At 37.6% G+C, this 25,300-nt stretch overlaps 1 protein-coding gene across 5 annotated transcripts; it reads left to right on the plus strand.

Moving 5' to 3' along the window:
* The first annotated feature begins 3,082 nt into the window (after positions 1–3,082).
* Positions 3,083–22,717, plus strand: LOC110923255. Of its 5 annotated transcripts, none has more exons than XM_035986667.1 (5): positions 3,083–4,596; positions 18,302–20,349; positions 20,466–20,557; positions 21,141–21,707; positions 22,326–22,717. In XM_035986667.1, the coding sequence occupies exons 4-5, from the start codon at positions 21,171–21,173 to the stop codon at positions 22,605–22,607; spliced, it is 819 nt and encodes a 272-aa protein (XP_035842560.1). In that variant the 5' UTR covers positions 3,083–4,596; positions 18,302–20,349; positions 20,466–20,557; positions 21,141–21,170; the 3' UTR covers positions 22,608–22,717. The 5 variants fall into 5 exon arrangements, with proteins under 5 accessions (XP_035842560.1, XP_022023094.1, XP_035842561.1 ...); XM_022167402.2 differs by having other exon boundaries at positions 21,145–21,707; XM_035986668.1 differs by having other exon boundaries at positions 21,167–21,707.
* Positions 22,718–25,300: the final 2,583 nt, after the last annotated feature.

A 25,300-nucleotide genomic window follows, 5' to 3' on the forward strand; every position in this document is an offset into this window, starting at 1 on the left:
TCATAGCAATAACTATGCACCATCACTACAATAACAACCTTTTAAATTACAATATATATATATACACATATATATAGCAAATGAATGAATACGAATGTCTTGAATTGAATTAAAATCTCACTAAACCTATATAATCCTCAAAATCGTAAACCATAAGGATCAAATCATAATAATCAATACATATAAAAAAGGAGTATATATGATATCAAAATCCTAAAATAGGCATGTTATATAACAAAGATGCATACAAAATCAAGTCTAAAAAAAGGTTCAGATCTAGATTTTAAAAAAGATTAATGGAATGTGAAATGGAAACGTACCTGTTGAAATCGATTGAAAAATAAAGGGGCGATCTTTAATCTTCAACAAAGAATAATCAATTTCAGGGTTTAGAAAAAGAAGCCTCTGGTTCCAACTCATATGTATATGATCTGATTGGTAGATCGAATGGATTGCAGACGCCTTGAAGCAGCTGAAGAAGAAAGCACTATTTAAGGTTTTGGTAAAATCATATGTTTTATAGCGACTTCTAGGGTTAGTTTCTAGTGAAAGAGGATTGGAGAAGAAGGAATACAGATGGAAGCATATGAACATAAAAATTCAATAAAAAATTCTTAACACACAAACTACAGTTAAATTAGAGGCATATGAACATAAAAATTCAAGAAAAACAAAATAATGAATCAAAGATCGATGAGTTACCAGATCGGATCACTAAATTGAGAATCGTTCTTGATATTGAGCCAGTGAAACTGAATGCGACCAATCCGTGGAAGAGAGTCCGATTCAAGCAATACATGATTTCAATTGATTGAGAGAATTGATTAGTTTCCAAAATTCTGGCGGTTTCAAAAACAAAAAGAGCGTAGGAAGGAAGAAATAATTTGGCGCTCAAAGGAAAAAAAGAGGAGAGGATGAGATGCCACGTGTCATCAAGCAACCTAAGCAAATGCCAAGTGGCACTAAAGTGTTTTGTTTTAATATAGATAATAGATTACTATATTGTTATTCTAATAAATGTTATATGTGATTTTCAGTATGTAGTTGCACCTATTGATGCAGTTGAAGAGCCAGCTATTGATGAACAACAAGATGGCCGTGTTTATAAGTTTGTTCGTATGGCTTCTAAAGATTTTGTAAGTTTTAATATTATTTTAGGAACTACTATATATTAAAAATTACATTTTTTTATTCACATAGAAATACATTATTATTTTTATATTCTTCTTCTTATTAAATTTATTTTAAAAACAATACAGCGGCTGCCTGATAATGTTTAAGGATGGCTAAACTTGATTCTGATTTAAAACCTATGACCGTCAGACTTCTGCATCTGACTGAGCAAGAGGAGTTTACCAACCGTACCAGACGTGAAAAGAGAGGAGAAGGTTTTCGTTATGTGTTATGCAAATGGTCGAGATTCATGAAACATGCTCGCATTAACGAGTGTGATAAGGTTCACTTTTCTTTTGATGAAACTCATCAAGTCTTGAATGTTGAGTTGGTTGTACCTCACAAAAGGAGTACTGATTAGTTGTTTTATATTTAGGTTTTGGATATTTGGTTTTCATATGATATACATTTACTTTGTTATGGTTACTAGTTTTTAACAATGTTTAATGGTTTTGAATTTTAAGTTATTACATCTTATCATATCTTACTTTACTATTAGTGTTTCTTTTAATGGATAACACAATTTTGACATTATTTAGTGTGCAAACTTTATCGATAATTGTTTCGACTTCCAATGCAGTTTTTGTTATGATATCCATTCATATAATCAACCACAGACCGTTTTATCATTTATTCATCATACAATGTTTCGTTTATTAATATATATGTATATATTTATTTGTTTAGAAAGATAGATTAACAACCCGTGAGTATTCACGGGTTATAACCTAGTAATAGTATATAATAAACCTTACAACTACCCACGAAGATAACAATCAAGAAGGATATATAATCACTTACTCAAATACTATGAATCTTTGCTTGACTACTTTATCCACGTCGTTTCCGGAGAGAAAATTCGGGTTGAAGAATTCGCTGATTTTGGTGAGAGACTGTTGGATTGTTGCCATGAGTCATAGGTGCTACACCAATATGATCTGATGCGGGAGTGTTTGTGATTCTGTTTCTGATGCAGTATAAATTTTTACATTAATTTCAAAGTTTCTATTCTCAAATCCGTCCTTTGTTATATTCTTGGCAAGTTCCTGTTCTTTGCAACTATCTGGTTTCATTCTGTTTGTTTTGTTGGTAAAAAAAAGGTCAGCCTAAACATCACTACAAACATTATATATATGGAACTATCAAGTACTTGGTTTCGAAATGAAAGCTCATGTAGGCTTATGGGTTCGATTTGAGCTAGCTGCTAATAGTTCTACAAGTTTATCAATGTGTTGATGTGAGAAACACGCTTTGGATTAAGCTTATTGGGTTCTCTTGGTGAGATAACAGTCCATTTTGTAATTTATTAATAAAAAAGTGCACAAAGAAAGTGGTTGTAGGTATAGTTAGATCGGTTCAGTTCCATTTCTTAAAAAAATAATATATAAGCTCCTCATATAAGCTCCTCATGTTAATCGGACTGTACATTGTAGATACAAACTTGTATGGATTCAATTTCCCTAGCTTTCTGAGTTTGATCAATGATTGCTTTCATCATGAGATGAGATAGACTTGATCTATATTTTAGTCAACTTTTTATTCTTTTCTGCATTTTCTTAATTAATGGTCAGCGAACATATCATTGTCAGCATTTATTGTTTATATGTTTGGGACAGCGATAGCCATGTGATTTTTCTTCCCGTTAAAAAAGTATTTTTCTCTTTTTAATCTATTTATTATTATTATTATTATTATTATTATTATTATTATTATTATTATTATTATTATTATTATTATTATTATTATTATTATTATTATTATTATTATTCCAACTGTTGTAGATACATTAATAAGAATTGAATAAAATACTTGCACTAAGTGTATTGATAATTTAATAAAAAAGAGAAAAATAAGCCGGTATGCGCATTTTTTACATAAATCAACAGATGCAAGTGAATTATGCAGCGAGCTATCAGAATTTTTAGCATCATATATAGTGAGAAGAAAACACACATATATAACAATATATTCTATTGGTGGAAAACTGACTCCTGAGATTCTCCGGGCACAAAAATTCTCTCAATTCTGGGAGTCCTTTACGCGTTAAAATTTCCATGAACTGTTATGTGTTTACATTCACAAGAACTCAAAATATAGTATAAGTAAGACCACCATGAAATTTCCACGACACTTGCATGAAATTACATGAAGCGTGTATTCTATAGTTCTCTCTATTATAAATACACACACCTTGGTCTTCTTATATACTCACAATCCCTTCTCTCCCTCGTGTCCGGCCGGCGTTTGCTTTCTCCTCCTCCGGTACTCTATCGTATTCGCCTCTCCTCCTCCACGTACATATGCCGGTCCTCTTTCTTTCATAACCACTATAACAAAAGATCAGAAAGCATAAAGAGCGACTTTTGGAGGCCATGGAAATAATATTATGGAAAGCTAACAGACGGACGAAGCTTCATCTAGATGACTACGGCGAATTCTTGAGCAACAACACCGCTTAACCCTTACCATCAGGATCATGTACAACACTGCGGTAATTAATTCTATATATTACTTGATCCATTTATATGGTTTCAAATATAGTATTTTACAATATAGCTATTTTACCTGGTTAAGTAGAATTTTTCCACATATAACTTGATTAGAAATTACATCAAAATAGAAGGTAAACGGGCAACAAGTAGAATTGAATATAATAGTAGAATACTAGTATAAAATTATAGTAATAAAATTTTAGGCCATCAGTTAAAACTTAAAACTAAGATAAATTGGAGTTCTGTTAAACATCAGTTACACAGAATGCATTAATTATATAATTGAGTTTAGGGATTGACATCATGATTATTTCCGTTTATTATATATTAAAAAATAGATGTTTAAAAAAATTAAAATACATGTTTTCCAACAATTGGTATGTGTTTTTAAGGGTAATGGGGAATGAATTGTGATTAAAAAAAATAAAGCTTTCTCACACATGTCTCTTTGTAGCTTAATAAATCTTCGCTAACACCAATTTTACTGTCAACTTGTGACAAATACAGTAGTTTTATTGCTCACTTTATAATTTTTTTTTGAATGATTAAGGATACAGAAGAATATTAAAAATATTACTAGTTTTCATCATGTTCTAGATGGGTGTTTGAAATTAGTTACCTGTTAAATCCGAAGAATATATATGAAAAGTCAATTAGTTGCCAATATTAAAAAAAAATAAGAAAGATACTGAAAAACTACAAAAAAATAAAATTAAAAAAATTATCCATGAATTTTTATAATTTTGTCGGGAAAAAATTTAAGAAATCGTGATCTTGCTGAGAAGGGTTAAGTGGGGGAGTTGCTCAGTTAAATAAGCTAGAATTTGTGACAAGCATAGGGGTCTTCTTGGATCGGTTATCCCACCAGAACTGAAGAAAGGAGAGCTGCTTTATTTCTCACAACCATTAAAAGAATCAGACGACTCCATAGGTAAGTGACTCATTGTCTCAGCTGTAAGTACTAATTAGGATAATGGAGTTTTGATATTGAAAAAAGGTATAAAATATTGGGTTTTAAAAGAGTTGATGATATCATATGTAGAATCAATTTTACATGTGGTATCACAATCATGTTATACAATATACAAATACCAATTGCATAAAATATTGGGTTTTGAAAGAATTAATTTCAATTATGTATGCAATAGTTGTTTTAAAAGATATACACACATTTTAATGCCACGGACGTAAACGTTTCTTTAAAGGTTACAATAATGTGGAATATAAAAACCAAAGGTTACATGAATATTTGCAATCTAAACAACTCAAGATATTTCGTATACTAGATTGACAACTAAATAGGCAGTACCAATGTTTTCACGCCATATAGTGGGTGGACTTGTACATGTATTTGTACCCCTTTCACTACTAAAAACTGTCTTGTTTCCGACCAAGGTTTTTGTCGGAAAACAACGTTTCCAACCAATTTCCGACAGAAATACGTTTGTGGAAAAACCCTTGTAGGAAAATATCTCCGACAAGTATCCGACTAAATTGGCAACAAATTTCCGACAAAAAAAGAAGTTACTATTTCCGACAAAGTCCCGGCCACAATTTTCCTACAGCTTTCCGATCACCGTTTTCCTATGGGGTCGATTTGTCGCATACGAGATGGCGGTCAGCCATTCTCATGCCTGCGATGCCAGCCATTCTCACACCCGTGCCTCTTATGGGGTCCATTTTTTTGATTTTGTTATACTATTACGCCTTGTGAGACTATGTCATGTGTTGGGGTCATCATGGCTACATAAATTCACAAATGGGTGATAACATGTCCTTTTAGGCCTTATGGTCCACGGTGTTATTCCTTTATTTTTAGGTTTTAATGGCCTTACCATGTATTAGGTGGGTTGTTTGGGATACACAACACAAATCCACAATGGGTCATAACAAGTCATTTTATGCCTCATGATCCATGTGTGTGATTCAGTTATACTATTGGGCCTTGACGGGCCTTTCCATGTGTTGGCGGTTCTCTAAATACACAAACCCACAATAGGTTATAACAAGTCACTTTGCCCTACATTTCACAATATTAAAATAAATATCATTACTTTTCCATATCTTAAAAATAAAATGAAGCTACATTACATTCTACATCTTACATGCCCACACACCAAAAAAAAAAACTTTTATATGTGTAAAAGTTATGGACGCCGACGTACAACTCGACATGGAAGTTGATGAACATTGAACATGGATGCATTTCTTGGAGGTATTAAACGTGATAAAACTTAGAAACTTGGAATCGTAGTTTGATTTCAATCTTGTAATTCGATATTCATCCTTTTAATTTCAAAATAATTCATCACAAGTTAATCTAACACGATAGTTTTGTTTCAAGTTCTAAATAGATTTGCATAACGAAAATTCAAATATCCAACTAGGGTTATAAGGAGTGTCTATATTTATGGATGATGTTGAAGAATTTTCACCTTATGTTGTTATTCCATGGCTAATGTAGAATAGAAAAATTTTACGCTTGTTTTTTAATAATGTCCAAACTACACCAGATCTGTTGCCTATAATGGTGGTGATAGCCACAACCATTGTAGAAAGGGGGCCGGTGATGTGGAGCCTATATTTTATTTTCAATAAATTCTTTTTGAGCACTTGTGTTTTGATGGTTTTAATTATGGAAGTCTAAAATTCAAAATTTTAACCATCTAAATACCTAGTTGCAGGTAAATCTGTAACTATCTGAGTTCAATTTTTTTACTCTGTTATATTTATTCTCTATCTCTCCAAACACCTTTCTTTATCTATTAGCTCTCTCTAAACCCAAGTCGTGACATCCACAAACCACATCAACCTCAACTGTAACCATTGCAACATCATCACCCCCGACAACCACACTAATGTTGGTCCCTAGAGGAGGATCTAGATCGCCTATTCCTTGTTGTTTAACATGTAACCAAGTGCGGAATCCTTGATAATATGCAAATTTAAGCAAAGAACACACATAAACACAAGATGGGTTTCACTGTTTAAAACTCAATGTGTATTTCAGCAGAGTGTTGTTACAAGGGTTTACGCTGATGCTCTCTCTCTCTCTCTCTCTCTCTCTCTCTCTCTCTCACTAAAATTGTGCCCTCTTCTTGTGTTACTGACACAGAGTGTGGGTATGCTGTATTTATAGTCCATCCAGTATACCTTTACATCGAAATAGAACAGTTGTACATGAAATACATTGAAACAAACATGGTGCTATCGAAATAGCTTTGTCCTTATCCTCTTGTTCACATCGAAATAGAACATGGACATAAGCTTCATATCGAAACAACCTTGGACTCCTCCACATCGAAATAGCTTTTATACATATATATCGAAATAGACTTTATGTTGTTTATTTCGATAAACATATAGTCCAAAGTAAACATCCTCTATTTCGATGTATAGGTAATTATCCTATTTCGATTCTCTTCTAGATTGTATACTCTATTTCATGTCATCAAACAACTTGTAGTTAGAAGACTCTTGTTCCAGGCTGTTGTACTCCATTTACACATAATTATCAGGAGGATGTTAATAATGTGATTCTTGATATTCGACGAACCGAACTGTGCCACATCCACACGAAGTGCATCAACGCACGCTAACTACCATCACCTTTAAGAACCACAACCATCACCGTAGCCATCAACTGCAACGATCGCAAGAACAAGAAGAAAACAAAGAAAACAGAGGATCTGTTGAATTTCAAGTAGTAAGTTTCACCAATAAGATACGGAGACTTAATTCACATTTGGAATTGCACAAAAAAGACTATTTATCTCAGAGAGGTCTGCGGAAAATTCTGGGAAAACGTCAACGGTTGCTGGCTTATTTGTCAAAAAAAAATAGAGTGCGTTATAAAGAATTAATAGGGCAGTTGAATATTCGAGAAAGAAAAACTCGTTAATTTGAAGAGTTGGTTTGAATGATTCGCTTAAAGTTTGATGAACTTCTTTTCGCTTTCAGCAATTCATGCAAGAATGAATCGGGAAAAACCTATGACTGTACCATCTACAAGAAAAGACCTCCACCCGAAAACCCTAAGCCCACTACCACCGATATGAAAGAAAGGTAGAAAGAGAAGAGAGAGAGAGAGAGAGAGAGAGAGAGAGAGAGAGAGAGAGAGAGATCAGAGTAGATAGAGATGTTACAGATTTGAGATGGTGGCAAGGGTTTGTTTGTTTCTTCGATTTTGCAGCGATGGTAGTTAACAGGAGCGTTGGTGGTGGTTATGGAGTGGTAAGGGTGGAGTTAGGTGGGGATTTGAAGAGATAGATGGAGAAGAGGTGGGTGGGGTTATGGGTGTGGTTGTTGGTGGTGGAGGTTGTGGGAGTTGTGGCTATGGTTGCCGGAGATGGTGGAGGTCGTGGCACTGGTGGTTGTGTAATGCTGGTGGTGATGGAGGTTAATGGTGCAAGGGCAATGGTGGTGGAGGGGGAGAGAGAGAACACGTTTGAGTGTATGTATTATAAATAAAATGGGTAAATTATTTTAGCTACATTATGTGTATCTTTTTCATTTATTAATTTAAAAAAAAAAAAACCCATTCAAACATAAAAAGGATAGAAAATATGTTGGTGCACTTGTGTCTGTACTTTGTCTGTATTCGGTCATGATGTAAAACGATGTCTTTGTTAGTCCTGTAAGTTTGACCAAGTCAACCACCCTCCTGGTTTGACTTGGACAAACAGTTGGTACATGATTGTAACATGTCTGTGTCGAAGGATGACTCATCGAAGGATAGTTTAGATCCTTCGATGAGCTCGAAAGATGAACCTTCGATGGATGTTGATGGACCTCGATAGATCATCCTTCGAGGCATATGTAGATCCTTCGACAGGTTTCAGGTCGATAGATGATCCTTCGATCAATCTATCTGATCCTTCGACCAGACTATCTGTGTTGGGTATATATATACCCATGTAGTGTGTTCATTTTTTCAGAGACAAAAGAGATAGACAACTTGGACACTAATAGAGAAACTCCACAGAGAACACACACACACTTAGAGAGTTTGCAAAACAGATTTGTAGACATTGAGCTTGTAACTGAACCTTTCATACGTATTAATACAAGTGGTGTTAATCGGTGAATATTGTGTGTCTTGTGTTTGTTCTTGTTTCATCTCGGTTTGCACTCTAGCTTGGATTCCGCACTTTCTAGTGTGTTTAACATAACAAGGTTAAGGTTTGACCTCATCCTCCGAGGGACCTACAAGTGGTATCAGAGCCGTGGCTCTTTTCCTTGTTTAAAACCGAGTTTGTACAAGACTTTGGAGTGTTTGGACAAAACTCACTTGGTTTAGCACCCGTTTTTAGTGATTTTCTTGCATTTCTTGACGTAAAAACGTGTTCTAAACTAAGCGGGTGTGTTAAAGAACGGGTTGGGTAACTTAAAAACTTGTTTTTAAGAAACTTGGTGATTTCCGGTCAAAATTCCGGCTTACTCCGGTGATCGGATTCTGGATAAGGACCTTCCATTTTAAGCATATTTTTTTGGTCAAATCCTGGTTTGGTGAAAAGTATGGTCTGACCATACCTTTCTGCCGAAAGATCTCTACCAACCCATCACCTTTTTCACCAACCTGTCACTTTTCGTGTCAGTTGTGTCAGTAGTGTTCGAAGGATATCCTTCGAAGTCGAAAGATCATTTTTCGATCAAAGGAAGGTTCGATAGATAATCATCCTTCGAACAGTCCTTCGAAGTCTGAGACTTATCCTTCGATCCAGGGAATCTATTCGAAGGATATATATTCGAAAGATAAGGATCTTTCAATTGTGAATCTTTCGAAATCATTGTTCGAAATTCAACAGTGATCTTTCGAACACTGTTGATACTTCGAACAAGTGTTGATCCTTCGATTTTGGTCTGTTTAGATTTAACAAGTTTGTGTTTTTCAGGTCTTTCGATCAAGGATCCTTCGGCTGGTCATTTGTAACTTTTTAGTCGATTTGAGTGTGATTTCCAGGAATTCATTTCATAAAAGATGAATCCAAGTTGGTGGGGAACTCCGGCTCCAGATAGTGGAAAGTACACATGTACAAGTTTATCTCCATCATGGGCCGAATCTCCGGTGTCGACATCTTCACAAGCTAATGCCATATCAACCGGTCAATGGGCATTCGTATCGAATCAAACTCCAAGCATTCAAAGTATTCTCTTAAGCGAAAGCGAAACAGGAAGTTTGAATCGACCTCCAAAGTTGATGCACTTAAACGAATATCCGGGTTGGGTTGACAGATTCCGTACATATGTTCTTGGTCAAAATACAGAGTTGTGGATACGTTTCACCACAGATTTCGATCAAGCTATAGAGGTTGCTGCTTCGTCGACTGCTACGTTTGCCGATCTTCCAGAAGATCAAAAGAAAACGTATGACTTGGAAAAGAAAGCGTGCGCCATTCTCACTCAGGCTTTAAGCAAGGATATTTATCACCAGTTTGTCAGCTTCAAGACAACAAAGAAGTTGTGGGACGCGTTGAAGACAAGAGGGGTAGGGAATGAAGCAACACGTCAATTGCGTCATGATCTTCTCAAGAAAGAATTCGACGGTTTCACGTGTATGGATAAGGAGTCTTTGGGAGATATGACAAGCCGATTTTATCATTTGCTTACCGAGTTGAACAATTTTGGAGTAGTAACAACTACAGCAGAGGTGGTGAAGAAGTTTGCTGATGCGTTGCCTCCCCAATGGAACAGTTTCTTGGAGATTTTGAAATATAACGGGGTTTTGGCTACTACAAACATCAACGACTTCGTGCAGCTTTTAGAGAACAAGGATCAGGAGGAAACCATGAAAGCAAAAAGAGTTCCAGTGCCACAAAATCCTGAAATGTATTACGGAACTTCAAGTACTTCTTCTGCAAGATCCATTGTGCCAAGCAACCCTGGTTCACATGCTCCACTTCAGACGGCTTTTGTTACAAGCACGGATATGTATGGCAATCAGATACAAGTCCCTGTTAAGCCAGCTCCCACCACAGACATGTATGGAAATCCAATACAACCACCTCCTCCTGCTCAAGCATGTTATGGAGGTACATCATCTGCTGGTCAGCAATCAAAGCCAGATACAGTACGGCTCAACACTTCAAGCTTCTCAAAGGTCAGTGTGGAAGTAGCAAAGGAACACATGGAGCTGCTTAACACTTTAGTGAGTGCGTACTGCGGGCTAGTGGAAGGTCAGATTGGTAACATTAATCTGACACAAGAAGACTATCAGCAGATCGATAAGGAGGAGATGGAGATGATGGACATCAAGTGGGCCTTTGCCAGTGCCGTTAGACGAGCAAAGGATTTCATGGAAAGAACAGGCAGAACCAGCTTGGAAAGCAAGAAAGACACCAAGTATGGGTTCGATAAGCAGGCTGTTAAGTGCTTTAATTGTGGTGAACGTGGCCATTTCAAACGTGAATGTACGAGGCCATCTCAACATGGAAACCAGAACCCTTTCAGAGGTCAAGGGAACAGGGCAAATCAGAACCAAGTAAGGAACAATGAGCGCACATTGGTACCTGTTAACAACCAGAGCCAAGCGGGACCATCAAATGCCAACCAGGCACTTGTGGTTCAAGTTGATGAAGGTTGTGACTGGTCTATTCAGTTAAGTGGTGATGCTCCAGATGGAACAGCATGTTTTGCTGAAGTTGTGAAGGATCTAGTTCACACCAGGGGTGGAGAATCTTCCGCCAATGGTGGTGAATCTTCTGAGGATGAAGACTCTTCGAGTTATAGCAGGAGTTCAGATGAAGAATCCTCGAGCTCAGGCGATGATCATGTGGGTGAGACATCAAGTGCGTCAGTCGACGCAGATATTGATGAGCTTTTGGAGGAAGCTGCAGCAAGAACTGATAGAAGATCTATTTTGGTGGATCAAGCTGCTTATTCTTCGTCTTCTCTCCATTCAGCCTTTATGGCTAATGTCGACAGTTCATCAAGTCAGGTATGTGTCGATGAACCCGCTGCTATTAATTGTGATAACTGTGATAGTTTGCGTATTAAATGTGATGATTTAGAAGCAAACATGTCTGAGTTGCAAGGCAAACATGATGCTTTACAAGCTAGTTTGTTTGACTTGCAAGACAAACATGTTTCATTGAAGGATGAGTGGTGTAACTTGCAAAGCAAACACGAGGCTTTGCAAGAGAAATATGATGTGACATTCATCCACAACCAGAAGTTGACTGTGGATCTTTCCAAATGCACCGAAGCCAACATGTTTTACGAAAACCATGAAAAAGAGTTTAAGTCGGTAATTGAAAAGTTTAAGAAAGATAAAACCGAACTGACAAAAATGGTTTCAAGAAAACAAACTGACATTAATTTGTATATATCTCGCCTTGAGATTATGCAAAAAGAGATGGCTTGTGTGAAAACCGAAAGTGAGGCGATCCAACTTAAGCTAGACAGTTATTTGAGTTCTAGCTATGTGTTGGATCACATCATTGACGTTCAGAAAGAGAAGCGGGATGTCACATGCATAGGTTACAAGAAATGTCCACCACCAGTGAGACACAATTATGATGCAATGCCTGATGAGGAGGATAGAGTTTTCTTTGAACCATCTGTTCCTCTCGATGTGAAGGAGTTTGCAACAGGACTCGGATACAAGAAAGAAGTATCCTCAGATTCAGATGTGTCAGCAGATACATGTGTGTCTTCTGCTGAACTGAATCAGGATCCTCCTGTCATTATTGAGGATGCTGATTCTTCTGATGATGAATCTGATGATGCTATTCTAGCAAAGTCTGATGCGGTAGTCAAAGATGAGGATATACCTCTCGAGAATTACATTCTATGTAATCCTCCTGCAAAACCCGCTAAGACTGTTGCAATCGAGTCCTCGTCTGAAAAAGAGTCGGAGAGTGTGAACTTGCTGTACACTCTTGTTGGTGATGATAAAATTTATTCAGACAAAGATTTTCCTATTAAGAATGTTAATCAATCCTTAACCAATAAAGTCTTTGAAAATTCGACTAGTAAGTTTTTGGGAAAGACATGACCACATGTTACAGTTACACAGTGTCCTCCTATTCCAAAGGCCGAAATTCGAAAACAATTTGTCAATAAGAAATTACCAACAGTGCAAAAACAGCAAAATCACACCAAACCAAAAGGAAAATCACCGGCTAAAGCACAAAAGAAGCCGAATCAAAAGAAGAACAAAAATGTTAACTTTGTGAAATCGACGGGAACGGACAAAATCGAAACGTTTGAAAACAAATCTAACTTAGATTTTGTCAAGAAAGCTACTGTACAGAAAAGAAATGAACCAAGCAGTTCAAAATCTAGTACCTCGGGATCACAAAGTTCATCATCATCGGCTAGACGATCATATGATACTTCGGGGTTTGTTGAACGAAGATCATGTTTTAAGTGTGGAACAGTTGGACATATAATTCGAAATTGTCCCTATCTTCATAAACAAAAAGGAAAAGTTGATGTTCCCCGTGACCAAACTGACCGTAAGTGATCTGTTTCTGTAAAACAAGATCCCCGCCTTGTAAAAGAAAGGGAAAAGAAACAGAAACGCCAATGGGTCAAGAAAATTGAAAAGGTGATTAAAACCGATGTGGTTAACAAAACATCTGTTTCTGTAAAACCAGGCAATTCAAAAACTTCTGACAACCATGAAGTTCAACTTTTAAAGAATAACCCTGGTAAAACAAAACAGACTTGGAAACCAAAAATGGTTACTGAATCAGGGGGACCATCACAATTTACAAATCATCAAAGACAAGAAGTTATTGTTGTTGATGAAAATGGAAGACCCAAGACCACAATGGCTTGGGTCCCCATCTCCAACTAATCAATTGAGTTCATGTGCAGGGTGTTCCAGGTGGAACTATCAGTAGTCACTGGATTGTTGATAGTGGGGCATCCAGGCACATGACAGGCGACATGAAGCTTCTCTACGACGTCAAATCTATTAGAGGAGGTTATGTTGCTTTTGCTGGAGATAAGGGTGGTTATATTACGGGTGAAGGAATGATATCCAACGGGATTGTCAGCTTTGATAAGATCAACTTTGTGCAACAGCTTGATCACAATCTTCTTAGTGTTTCTCAAATTTGTGACAAGCAATTCTCAGTACACTTTGATGCTAATGGATGTTATGTGCTGAAACCCGGCTTCAAGATCCCAAAAGAATGGATTCTCTTGTCTGCTCCAAGGATAAATGATTTGTACATCCTTGATATGAGCCAGGCTATTACTACGTCTGCACAAGCAACATGTTTCGTTTCTAAAGCCACAGAAAAGACTCAATCTCTTGGCACAGACGAATGGGTCACATTCACTTACGCAAAATGAATCATTTGGTTTCAAATGAATTGGTGAATGGTGTTCCTCTCAAAAATTTCCATCTTCAAGACGTCTGTGTTTCGTGCCAAAAGGGTAAACAAACAAAGAAGAAGCACCCTACTAAGAAAATCAACATGGTGGCAGTTCCTCTTGAACGTTTGCACATGGATTTGTTCGGTCCAGTCAAGCACAAAAGTATTCGAAATGATCAATACTGTCTCGTGATTACTGATGATTATTCAAGATTTTCTTGGGTGGCGTTCATGGCACACAAGAGTGAAACCTTTGGTATTATCAAAAACTTGATCGTTCAGATTGAGAATTTGTATAAATTGAAGGTTAGGCGGATACGTAGCGACAATGGTACTGAATTTAAGAATCATGCCATGGCGGAGTTCTGCACTTCAAAGGGTATTCTTCATGAATTTAGTGCAGCTTATACTCCTCAACAAAATGGCGTCGCTGAACGTAAGAACCGCACATTGATCGAGACTGCTAGGACAATGTTGGTAGAGTCGCAGTTGCCCATTCCATTCTGGACTGAAGCTGTGGCCTCTGCATGTTACACATTGAACCGAGTCCTTACAGTCAAAAGGCACAACAAGACCTGTTTTGAGCTTCTTAACAAACGGAAACCAGATTTGTCATATCTTGAACCGTTTGGAGCTCCATGCACAATGATCGATCCTAATGGAAAGTTTGGGGCAAAAGCAATTGAGGGATACTTTCTTGGGTATGCCACCCCTAACTTACGAGTCTGGAATCTAGAGACAAAAAGGGTCGAGGAATGGTCTGAGGTCAGAGTACAAAGGCACACTTTGCCAGTCAAATGTCCTGGTCAGCCTTGGATGTTTGAGTACGATGACTTTTTCAATTCGATCAATGTTGAAGCCATTGAAGAAAATGCTGCGGCAAGGATGTTTTTCGAGAGTGACAATGCAACAGTCTCACCGGTGGTTCGTCCAATTCTTGTCAATCAAGAACCATCTTCCGTGAACAACAATGCTCTCGACAATGAGGATTTTCACGATGCTGCCGAATTGAACGAATCTTCAGAGGATGATGAATTTCTAGATGCAGATCAAGAAGCTCCAACAACGGCAGTTCATGGTACTTCGGAAGGTACTCCTCCAGTGGATGCCACCAGAACAGCTGAAGCTACTGCATCATCCTCTTCGTCAATTCCGGGCATTGATTTAGTTGTTGATCTCAATCTCAACAACCTGGGTATAAATATTCCAGTTCGAGAAAATACTGAAACAAGGATTCATAATACCCATCCTCAACAAAACATCATAGGAAATGTGCAAAGTGGCATTCAAACAAGAAACATGTTGCGGAACAACAACAATGCAGGCCTGTATGCAGCAATTCGAGAATCCGGGCAACAAACGATTGGTCTTTCGCGTGTTATGTTTCACAGGAAGAGCCAAGAACTTGGAAAGAAGCTATGAAAGATAACTCTTGGGTGGAAGCAATGCAGGAAGAATTGCAACAATTCCAGAAGCTAGGTGTCTGGAAACTCGTAGAGAAACCTGCTGGTTACAAGAAGATTGGAACCCGTTGGGTGTTTAAATGCAAAAAGGATGACCGCGGAGTTGTTATCCGGAACGAAGCACGTTTAGTCGTTCAAGGTTTTCGTCAGATTGAAGGGATCGACTACAACGAAGTGTATGCACCTGTTGCACGTCTTGAAGCAATTCGGATCTTTCTAGCCTATGCGTCCTTCAAAGGATTCAAGGTTTATCAAATGGACGTGAAAAGTGCATTCTTACATGGTGTGGTTGAAGAAGAGGTGTACGTCGAACAGCCTCCAGGTTTTGAAGATCCTATCCATCCCGATCGGGTTTGGTTGCTCAACAAAGCTCTCTATGGTCTTCATCAAGCACCGCGAGCTTGGTATGCAACCTTATCTAATTATCTGCTGGAGAATGGTTTTCGGAGAGGGCTTATCGATTGTACTCTTTTCATCAAAGATCAAGATGGAGATCTTCTACTGGTACAGGTATATGTTGATGATATTATTTTTGGTTCTACTAATAATGTCTTGTGTAGGAATTTCGAGCGCATTATGCAGGATAAATTCGAGATGAGTGCTATGGGGGAAATGACTTTCTTTTTGGGCCTACAAGTGCAACAAACTGAGTCTGGGATATTCATTCATCAGACTAAATATGTTGGTGACATCTTGAGCCGGTTCCAGATGTCTGATGCAACGCCCATTGGTACCCCATTGCCGATAAATCACGGAATTACTCCAGACTTGAAGGGTGAAGCTGTTAGCCCCTCATACTACCGCGCAATGATCGGATCTCTTATGTACCTCACAGCATCAAGGCCAGACATAATGTACCCAACGTGCCTGCTTGCCAGATATCAAGTCAATCCGAAGGCCTCACATCTTGCAGCTGTCAAAAGGATTTTTCGTTATTTGAAGGGTTACCCAGACACCGGTCTATGGTACCCTAGGGATAATAACTTTGAATTGGTCGCTTTCAGTGATTCTGATTTTGGCGGATGCAAAATCGACGGTAAATCCACAACGGCTGGATGTCAGTTTTTAGGAAATCGCCTAGTCACATGGCAGTGCAAGAAGCAGACGTGCGTCGCTACATCAACATGCGAAGCTGAATACATTGCTGCCTCAAGTTGTTGCTCCCAAGTTCTTTGGATTCAACAACAATTACGCGACTACGGTTTTGAATTCCTAACTACTCCTATTTACGTTGATAATTCTGCTGCATTACAGATCACTAGAAATCCTGTGCAGCACTCAAAAACCAAACACATCGAAATCAAATATCACTTCATACGTGATTGCTTTGAGAAAAGGCTAATCGATGTTGTTAAGGTCCACAGTGATGACCAACGTGCCGACCTTTTTACCAAAGCATTTGACAAATCAAGATTTGACTTTTTATTATTGGTAAACGGCATTAAGGTCAAGCAAGAGTAAACCAACATCGGAAAATCATTTTTGTAAATACCTTTGTGTTTTAAATTTTATCTTAGTTTATTGATTTTAGGGGGAGTAAATCCAAAATCTGAAAATCCAAAAACACTGAAAAATTTCAAAAACACAAAAACAATAGAAAATCAAAAATGAGTTTCCTGGCGAGCAAAAGAGAATATGATAGTACATCAGTGGTCTATCCAAACCTCTTTAAACCTTAAATGAAAAACGATAAGCAGCTCTATGTAAGATGTATCGGTAGGCTCATAATCTTTTTAAAGTGTGCAGGGTGATATAAACTTAAACCGACTGAAGACCAGGTGGGAACCATTCATTGGCATATGGTCTTAGTACCGAAATTTCGTTTGATAGATTGTCGAGGTTCTGAAATATTCGGTCTTTATGCTGCTTATCATCTGGGTATCATGGTTGTATCTTTTACCGAAAAATAACGGGGACGCAAGTCTAGATCTTCCATGATACTATACATACGTGTACATATTGCATACGACCTCAATAAGTGATCAACAATCACATGTCCAAACAAATAAGTGATAAAATATCACATTTATCCGGGAGTCAAGTTCGTCTCTCTGCTGTACGGAAGTACTGACCTGTTCACGGACTTGCTCCTGTGCCCTCATGCATATGAAAATCAAGTTCCTCATCAATAAGTGATTCTATCACATAGGGCTTGTTTTCAAATCAAAATAAGTGAGAATCTCACATCATATACGGTCAAACAGATGATAATCGGTATACTCACCGGTAAGATGAACCCTCGTGCATACCTTGATACGGGAATGTGTCGTGATGTGGATGAACACCGGTCGGTAAGTATAAATCATACCTTAATGTATCCCCTCGCCATGATTACATCTGATAAGATGAGCTTAAGTGGACAACAATACTGATAATTGTTATAGGATGCTTATCTTAATGTTAACTAACTGAACAAAGAGAGTGTCTTGGATTGACCGTACACTGATATGATTCTCTTACCCTCGAAACTCGCAAAAAGAATGTCTGTATATATTTATTTACTGCTTTCAGTCTTTACATTCCAATTATTCAAAAATACCAAAAAGATTTTAAGTGTGTTTTAATATAAACTTTATAAAAGCCAAAAAGATTTTATTTTTATTTTTATTTTCGATCGTACGATGTTGGAACTCGAGTCTTCGTTGCCTGAAACCTGAACGAAAACCAAAGTGACTAAATCTTCATAAACGGTCGAAATTTGCAAGTTTTGAAAGTTGGAAACTAAAATTGATAAATTTGTAAAACTTTCAAACTGTCGGACAGTGTTTGATTGTGACATGGTCATTCGTGTGTCATTTGTTTATATTAACTATGTTCCAAGCAGTTGTTCTCATTACGCGTTTAGATTTCTTGCATGTGCAGATTCTAAAGGCAAGGAGAACATAGTCGATGACAAGCTTTGGAATGAAGACACGACGTGAAGGCACTCAAGTGATGAAAATGATCGAGTTGCCGCTGACCATCATCAACACCACAAGGATCTCAATTCATAAAGATCAAGTATTTCACAAGCATAACTCAAGGGGGAGCTTATGTTAAGGGGGAGTTTGTCAACACACTTCATACATGATACGGGTAGTTTGTTGATACACTCTCTGCTTTCAAGACGTGAAAACTTTGAAGATCCTCCGACATTGAAGACTTGAAAGGACATCAGAGTCTTGAAGACACAAAGATCAAAGATGATCAAGATCGAGACAAAGCTACAGCCAAGGGGGAGTTTGTTGGTGCACTTGTGTCTGTACTTTGTCTGTATTCGGTCATGATGTAAAACGATGTCTTTGTTAGTCCTGTAAGTTTGACCAAGTCAACCATCCTCCTGGTTTGACTTGGACAAACAGTTGGTACATGATTGTAACATGTCTGTGTCGAAGGATGACTCATCGAAGGATAGTTTAGATCCTTCGATGAGCTCGAAAGATGAACCTTCGATGGATGTTGATGGACCTCGATAGATCATCCTTCGAGGCATATGTAGATCCTTCGACAGGTTTCAGGTCGATAGATGATCCTTCAATCAATCTATCTGATCCTTCGACCAGACTATCTGTGTTGGGTATATATATACCCATGTAGTGTGTTCATTTTTTCAGAGACAAAAGAGATAGACAACTTGGACACTAATAGAGAAACTCCACAGAGAACACACACACACTTAGAGAGTTTGCAAAACAGATTTGTAGACATTGAGCTTGTAACTGAACCTTTCATACGTATTAATACAAGTGGTGTTAATCGGTGAATATTGTGTGTCTTGTGTTTGTTCTTGTTTCATCTCGGTTTGCACTCTAGCTTGGATTCCGCACTTTCTAGTGTGTTTAACATAACAAGGTTAAGGTTTGACCTCATCCTCCGAGGGACCTACAAAATATAAGGTAAACAGACAATAAGCTGTATCGTTACCTCTTTTTAAATAACAAAAGTAAGTCTTTTTAAAAACTAAATATGTAGATCTCGGGGTAATAACATTACGATGCATGACGTTTTGAACTCGAGTAAGTATGTCAATAGCCTCTGACGCAAGGAAAACAAAAGTTTTAAAAGCAAAAAGGTTGTAATTAGATGTAAAATGTCTGAAATACCCCTACACTTAAACTAATTAACTTGGTTAATGTAGTTATAAAAATTGGACTCAAATGTTTATAAGTTTACCAACTAAGTACTCAGAAAGTTAAAAATTTTAATTTTTGAATCAAGGTAGTTGAAATCATAAAAAAACAGAAGGATCTAGAAAAGAATTTACTTATTTTTATAATAAGGATGATTTGACCATTTCATAACATCTTATCATTTACTAGATATTTAATAAACTAGTTAAAAGTAATATATATCTACACACCCTTGAGTCTAGACTCTGGGTATGGTGGGGCTTGGCTTGGAACATGAGTTGACACGTTGTGTTCGAGCCCTCCCCTCCCCTCCCCCCCTCTCCCATCGTCTAGTAACGTGTCCGTAGGATATGGCGGGGCATGGGTTGGCGGTGAACAGCGAATAGGAGGTGGCCACATCGGATCTCAAGCCCGCCCCACGCCCGGCTTCAAACCCAAGCCCCAAGAACCACGCTCCAACCCAAGCCCCAAAGGGTGATAGCTTGGGCGTTTTCTCCCAACCCACACCACAACCCAAGCCCTATACCCCAACATTTTTTTATCATACAAAACTAAGATGTGAAAGTAAGATAATTGTATGGAAATAGTTCCACAAAACAAAAAGGGCCAAAGGAAACGTCTGGGAACAAAACACTTTAGTTGTACATTTGTACTTGTACTCCTTTTGGCTAAAGGTCACAACTTTTAGAAAAAGAAAAACAAAAAGAACAACCAGTGTCTCCTCAAGCAAGCTGTCCCATCCGAGGTGACGGAGACGATCGGCGGTGAAGTTGTCGCATACAAGGTAACGAACACGATCGGTGGTGATACACGTGCTATCAGACTTCAACGCAAATATTCATAAAGATGCATCACCAAGCCCTAACCGTACTCACTTCCGGTTTGCTTCTTATCGTTCAGCATCTGATCCGCTGCATCCATATGCTGCTCCGACATCATTAATCTCGCCGCCCGGATCTATATACAACTAACTCAACAAGTACAGTCTCCAAGTAAGTCTACTTTTACTTAATAACTAATTATATTTACTGTTGAGTTTTGTTTATTATTATAATATAATATAATTAGGTTAAGGATTTTTGTAGAAGAATTATTTGTTAATCTAGGGTTTTTTTATCAGAGAGATATGAAGTGAGAAAATCAAAGATTTGATTGGATCGAGAACTGAACTTAAAGATATTATTAAAAAGTATGAAAGATAAAACCAGACACCAACTTCTTTATTAGGGTTATATGTTTGTTCGATGGTTGTTGTTGTGGGTTAAGATTGATGTAGTTCATGTGTTTGCTGAACCCACTAAGAACTATTGTTAATAACCCATGGGGCTGAGCGATGGCGAGGTGCTATGAGTATTTTTTTTTTTAATTGGCGTTGAGTTTGCGCTTGTTACGAAAGGGTTTGTATCGATCCTAGTGATTTCAAGGTGTAAATGACGGGTGTGTTTCTCCCGGTTAGGTTGTGGGTTCAAGTTGTGTAGTGGTTTAAATGGCATGTGAGTAAAGAAAAGTTTTTTTTTTTTTTTTGTTTTTGGACACGGTGATTTTTTTTTTTTTTTTTGTTCTAACGCGATCTAGACAGTACTGTTGTTTTGCCAATACAGTACCATGGAAGCTATAAATTCCCGGAACCAGGTCAATATCCGGGGAATCAGAATAATCATATTTATCCGACAAGCTCCTATTGTGGAGTCCATCAACAGAATTTTTAGGAATTTTAATTTCCGCAATGGATCAGGGTTGCTTCAATTTTGGGCATGCACACCTTCTAATTCAGAGGACATGGGATGCAATCTTATGTTGACAGACCAAACCTTTATGTCAACTCCGGATGAAGGACTTCAGGTTTACAGGAGGAGATGTCTTGAAAATCGTTATCGCTTTGTTGGATTAGAAACAAGTGTAGGCAACTGGATAGCTGGCCGAGCAGCTCAAACAAGGATTGCAGACCATTGGACAATACATCATGTGCTTAATCATGAAGATCAACATTCTATAGATATAGGAGGCAAGGGTCAGTTGGTTTTGCCTGTGTTTTTTGGACAGGATGCTGGGAATAAACTAGCTGGAATCATCGAATTTGTCACGCCTGTACCAAAAGAAAGCTATGTTGAAGATTTTGAGCATATTCATGATTTACTTGAGGTTAGTTTATTTCTTTACTCTTAACTTGCAAGTTGCAATATAATCATGTTGATGGATGAGTCCCAACATATATTTTGTTGGTTTAGCCTTTGAATCAAAATATTTGATTTTAGTGCTTGAAACAGAAGAAAGTTCACCCACCTGCATGTACCCAACCCCAAAGAGAATAAGGGGGCGTTTGGTTCGTGGAATGTGTAGGAATTGGAATTAGGAAGTTTTTCTTTGTAAAATTGATCTTGGTTGGGGGAGGGAGGAATTTGAAATCCTTCACTCTAATGAAATTTGTGACTATTTCAACATTCCATTCCATTCCTTCATTAGAGTGAAGGATTTCTAAGGAATGTTGAAATAGTCACAAATTTCATTAGAGTGAAGGATTTCAAATTCCTCCCTCCCTCAACCAAGATCAATTTTACAAAGAAAAACTTCCTAATTCCATTCCATTCCATTCCACGAACCAAACGCCCCCTAAGAGTTCTCTAGACCCTTATGGATTTCTATGCATTTGTTATTCTCATGCAATGTTTTACACATTATGCAGTTTATTCAATAATTTCTTCTATGCATTTGTTATTCTATGTATTTGTTATTCTCATGCAACTGTGTAATCCTTTGCAGAATGAGGGGTTAAAGTCTGAATATTTGGGGAAGACAATAAAAGTTGAGTACAATGATATGATCAAGTTTACACTGCCCCTTTCAGCTAAATTCACAGACCTGCACAACAAAGTGACAGAGAGATTCACGGATTTAGAACACGAAGACTTCCGTGTTGAGTATAATGACATTGAAGGTAACCGTCTTCCAATTTCAAGTGATGAAGACCTCCGAGTTTGCATGGCTGAGTCAAGTTCAAAGGGGGGCAAGTTCATCAGAATGTATGTTTTGTTGAACACATAGAGTGATAACGTTCCTTTTTCTTCATTTGATATTTCGAAGTTAATATGTATCACACACTTCTTTTCTTCTTTTGCTTTCCAGAAGTTATATTATGTTTTTATTTTCTAGAATTTTTTAATTTCATAAATTCTGTTTTTATTTTCCGGAATTCCTAGAACTTATATTATGTTTTCATTCTTCAGGAAATAAATACAGATAGATTTTTTTTGAAATTACATTACAGTCAGTAAATCCTTCAGTAGACTTACCGGCCACCTAGAAGACTTGTCAACCATGCAAATCTAGAGAAGGAAATGTTTTGGGTTCAAATCTCACAGACGACAGAAATTAAAAGAAATTTGCTGTTAAAAAAATAAAACTAAGATAAATTGGTGCTCTATTTATTAAATATGAGTTGAACAGATCGAATGCATTGTATAATTGATTTTAGGGATTGATATGAATTCATGATTTTTCGTATTTATTATGCATAAAAATAAAAGATAGATGTTTTAACTATTAAAATACATTTTTTCCAACAATTGATATGTGTTTTTAAAAGGATAGTGGGGATTGAGTATTGTGATTAAAAAATATATAAAACCGAAAAGATTGTCACCTTTCTCACATCTGTCTCATCTCATTGCAGTTTGATAAATTTTCGCTAACACCAATTTTACTGTCAAGTTATTGACTTATACAGTAGTTTTCTTGTTCACTTTCTTTTCTATTAAATAATTAAGGATACAGAAGAATATTAAAAAATTTAGTTGTCATCATCTAGATGGGTGTTTAAATCATTCACATTGAAATCTTTATACTCATCCATATAATTTACCTAAAACTCAGCAATCTTTAAATTTATTTGTTCTTTTATGAAAACATTTACATTCATTTTCTTATATCCATCCTTATATTCTTTTTTTCTCTTTCTTTCATTTTCAGTCTTAACAAAATATCTGTTTTCACTACAAGTATTATATACCATTAGCGGCGACAGGTCAAATGTCGCAGCTATTGGTCAATACGCGTCCCGGTGTCTGAAATCAAACCCCAGCCATTGATCCTTATCCTGATCCAACGGGTGGGGACCTAACAAGCAATAGCGGCGACGTGAACCCCCAATAGCGGCAACACCATTGTCGCCGGTAATAGTTCGATCCGTGTGCTTAAAAAAAAAAAAAAAAAAAAAAAAAAATCTTGGCCCTTGATTGAAACATGATCTAGTGGTTGTTGTTGTTGTTCTCCCCTTCAAACAAACACACTTCAAATACAATTTCATCTTCTTCTCTTCAAAACAAACACAAATCATGCTCATATATACATCTTTGTCACCGGAGCTTCTTCCTGGCCGTCACAAATAACGACAATAATCCGTCACCGGAGCACCTTCTTCGCCACCGGAGCACCTTCTTCGTCAACTACCACTATCAACGGAGCATCCTACTTCGTCACCGGAGCACCTTCGTCACCGGAGCACCTTCTTCGTCATCGGAGCACCTTCTCCGTCAACCACCACTGTCAACGGAGCATCCTCTTCGTCACCGGAGCACCTTCTAGCGAGTTTTTTAGTTTTATGTGTAAATCGTGTATTGTATTGTTTGAGTATTATGTAAAATGCTTTGTGATTTTGTGGATGTATAGTATGAAATTTGAATAAAAATACAACGACAAGCTTTACGGCAATTTCCTTTTATGCTTTGTTATGAGATTTGACCGAAAATTACATGTAAAATGCTTTGTTTGAGTTTTTGAGAATTTGCAGGTTCCGTCAATGGCTAGCTTTCAGGCAATTCTCTGGCATAAGCATTAGCGGCGACAGGTTTAATAGCGACGACAAAAAGGGCAATAGTGGCCGATCTATACCAGCCCTTTAGCGGTGACATGTCGCCGCTAAACCATTAGCGACGACAAAAAGGGCTTTTAAAGGCGACACATGGCGCCGCTAAGGGTACCCGTTTCTTGTAGTGTTTGTCTTATTATATTATATATTCTTTTAAATTTGGTTCAAACTAACCGAATGAAGTTGCATTCAATTGGGAATCATGTGCATTTCACAGACAAAGCAACATATACAATACACACATACCTGCATGTTGATACATGATATGTGTACGCGACTCGACTCGACGCGACTCAGCATGAGCAACGACATTCCTCCGTCGTGTGCAAAAACATCAAGTATGGGCTGAAACACAAAAAGACTTGAACCTTTGTCTTTGGGCTAAAGCTAAAGAACGAAACAAGCATTGGGCCTTCTATGTTTGGGCCAAAGCCCATATCGACGACGAAACATAAAGGGGTCGACGAAACAGCTCAGTTTCGTCGACTGTGATCCTGTTTCGCCATCCTTCCTCTTGTTTCGTCGATGGTAGTTGTGTTTCGCCAAGACAGATTCCGTTTCGTGGTGCTGGTGCTATAAATAGACAGTCTCAACACAGAGAACACAGAGAGAGCACAAAACACACACACGAGAGAGTTTGAGAGAGTTTACAGAAAACATTTGTAAACCTTGTGCTGTAACTGACTTTCATAGTATTAATACAGTGGTGTTAATCGTTGAATCTCATGTCTATATTATCATTGTTGTGTTCGTCCTCGGTTTGCTATCTCGGTTGGATTCCACACAACCGGGTTGGTTTGTATACAAGGATTAGGCGACTAGATCCTCCCCTAGCCGGACCTACAAGTGGTATCAGAGCCTTGGCTCTTCT

Source organism: Helianthus annuus, chromosome 17 (genome assembly GCF_002127325.2).
Source record: "Helianthus annuus cultivar XRQ/B chromosome 17, HanXRQr2.0-SUNRISE, whole genome shotgun sequence".
Classification (NCBI taxonomy): domain Eukaryota; kingdom Viridiplantae; phylum Streptophyta; class Magnoliopsida; order Asterales; family Asteraceae; genus Helianthus; species Helianthus annuus.